Raw genomic sequence first — 2,107 nt, forward strand, 5'->3', positions numbered from 1 at the left:
TCCAGGGCGGAACCCCCGATAGGTGTCTAACTGTCAATATCATCAATAGTTACAAGCTTCCATGGGCTGGTTGGTCCACAGGTTATACACCAGTACTATTGGAACAATGCAAAATGGTCAAATACATAAAACCATATTAAAATCCCAGTATAAGATGAACTCTGCAAGAGTTCTTGCTGACAGACTTTTTCCCTCAGTCTTGTCTGTCCACACGAGTAGCATTCACTTTCACAAAATGGCCATAGACTTTAGCTGTTGCTCAAATCTTGCAGTCCACTTAAATCCATGTACACAGAAACTTGCATCCTCACATATCACAAGTTAAAAATGTTTTAAAAGAACAGTATATGGAATATAATGCACTTTGCTCTTGCCACCTTGTGGTCCCTTGGTCACACTACATTCCATAGCACTGATCGCCATCTCTACTTTGGCTTGTGGCTCCCTGTCTGCCTTTGTCTCCTTCGATCTCACGCCTATAAAATACATCACAACACATTATTGTACATCACAACTCCTTGGTTCGCCATGTCCTTTCAGCTCAATCAGAGGTCCAACATAAGTTCCAGGGAAAGACACATTTGAACACGAAACAACCATCTTCCGTCCACAGAGATTTAAGACTATAAACACAGTTTAAAAAACACGGTTCTCAGAATGGAAGGGAAGAAGGCAAACACTTCAGAGACCACCAAGCACTCAGACGGTTGTTTCACTGCGTGGCCAAGTGTGTGAGGTGTGTGGGACGAGATTTCGTTGTAATACTCGTGAGCCATTTCTGGTGGGTGAGGATGGTGATGCTGGTGTTGCTGAGGGCCTCCGTTGCTACTGACACTGCTATGGCCGCTGCTCCCTCCGTAACTGCTGAGTCGGCCAGGCTCTAACACCGGTACCCCAACTGTCTGTTGTGGGTGGATGCGTCGCCCTGCATGCATCTGGGCCCGGTTGTTCATCATGTGATGAACAACCGGGTTGTCCATTCCGACCCACTGCCCGGCTGTGGCGTTGGGATCTTTGTATGCACGCAGGTGATCGTTTCGACGTCCATCTGGGAAAACAAATGAAAGATATAAACACTCCTTCAACTACAATGAAAACCCATTTTCAAATGACCGATCTCTATATTTTGCAAAATCCTTTAGAAAATCAACTTTTTATCCTAGAAATAAAAAATCACAAAATTCTCACCTGGATTATCTGCCATGAGATCCATATAGTGTTGGTGAGATGGACCCACAGTAGCTAAGCCCGATGGCTGTGTTGAAGGCATGAGATAATCATCCTCATCCACGGGCAAGTCCAGCCTGAGGTCTCCCACCCAGCCATAGCTAGGCGCAGAAGGAGGCGAGCCGTGGCCATTGAAGCACTCGTCATCACCTACATCTGCATCTGCGGAAGGCAGGTGGACATTTAGACGACTCTTTTTAAGATAACATGAAGACTTCTCTGTTAGGGTTTGAGCTGTGAAAACATTATGTAGACAAGTGAGCAAGTGAGGCTGCTTTACTGGTATTAATAAACTGATGTTTGATATTAAAAGATGAGAGAAAAGTGCAAGAAAATCATAGACAAGCTTTGGTGAGTCACTTGATAAGTGCAAACAAATATGAGAAAATAAGAGTACAAGAACTAATATGTATTGTATAAGCTTTCTCAGAAAAATATGAATTTCTTATAAGCAAAACGTGCAAAGGATTGACATATCAGTGTGACAATTAACTACTCTAGAACTACAGCTGAGAATACTCATTAAAAATACACAGGTTTAAGACTGGTGGTATTCTTGTGAGAACGTGCATAATGCATTGGTGCTGGTGCAAACAAAACAGAAAACAAAACTCGCAAGTGAGACGAGAAAAGCATTTGGTGCTAAGATGCACGAGAGACACACCTTTACCTAACATTTTGAGGGGATCCGTGCAGTACCGCGACGTGAGGAGTCTCCACGCGGCCTCTGCCCAGGAGACCCGGCGGCTCCTGCCTCTAGGTGCGCGTACTTCCTTTTCCGCTGGAGGTTGTGGCTGTTCTGCGACTCAGCCCGGTCGGACATGTATTCCGCGCCTGCGCCGGTGCTGTAGCCGCCCATCGTTTTCTTCACGGGGGTTGT

At 45.2% G+C, this 2,107-nt stretch overlaps 2 protein-coding genes across 2 annotated transcripts in view; one reads left to right on the top strand and one right to left on the bottom strand.

Annotated features, from left to right (window-relative positions):
- LOC119591113 overlaps positions 1-325 on the top strand; it is a 17,004-nt gene extending 16,679 nt beyond the window's left edge. Inside the window, exon 6 of the mRNA XM_037939828.1 lies at positions 50-325. Coding sequence (XP_037795756.1) covers positions 50-325 — 276 coding nt within the window. The remainder of the gene's footprint in view (positions 1-49) is intronic.
- Positions 23-2,086, bottom strand: LOC119591114 (epidermal growth factor receptor-like). Its single transcript, XM_037939829.1, has 3 exons — positions 1,903-2,086; positions 1,189-1,389; positions 23-1,048 (listed from the first exon to the last, which is right to left on the bottom strand). Exons 1-3 carry the CDS (start codon positions 2,084-2,086, stop codon positions 624-626), a joined length of 810 nt encoding a protein of 269 aa, XP_037795757.1. The 3' UTR covers positions 23-623.
- Positions 2,087-2,107: the final 21 nt, after the last annotated feature.

Source organism: Penaeus monodon, chromosome 28 (assembly GCF_015228065.2).
Source record: "Penaeus monodon isolate SGIC_2016 chromosome 28, NSTDA_Pmon_1, whole genome shotgun sequence".
NCBI lineage: Eukaryota > Metazoa > Arthropoda > Malacostraca > Decapoda > Penaeidae > Penaeus > Penaeus monodon.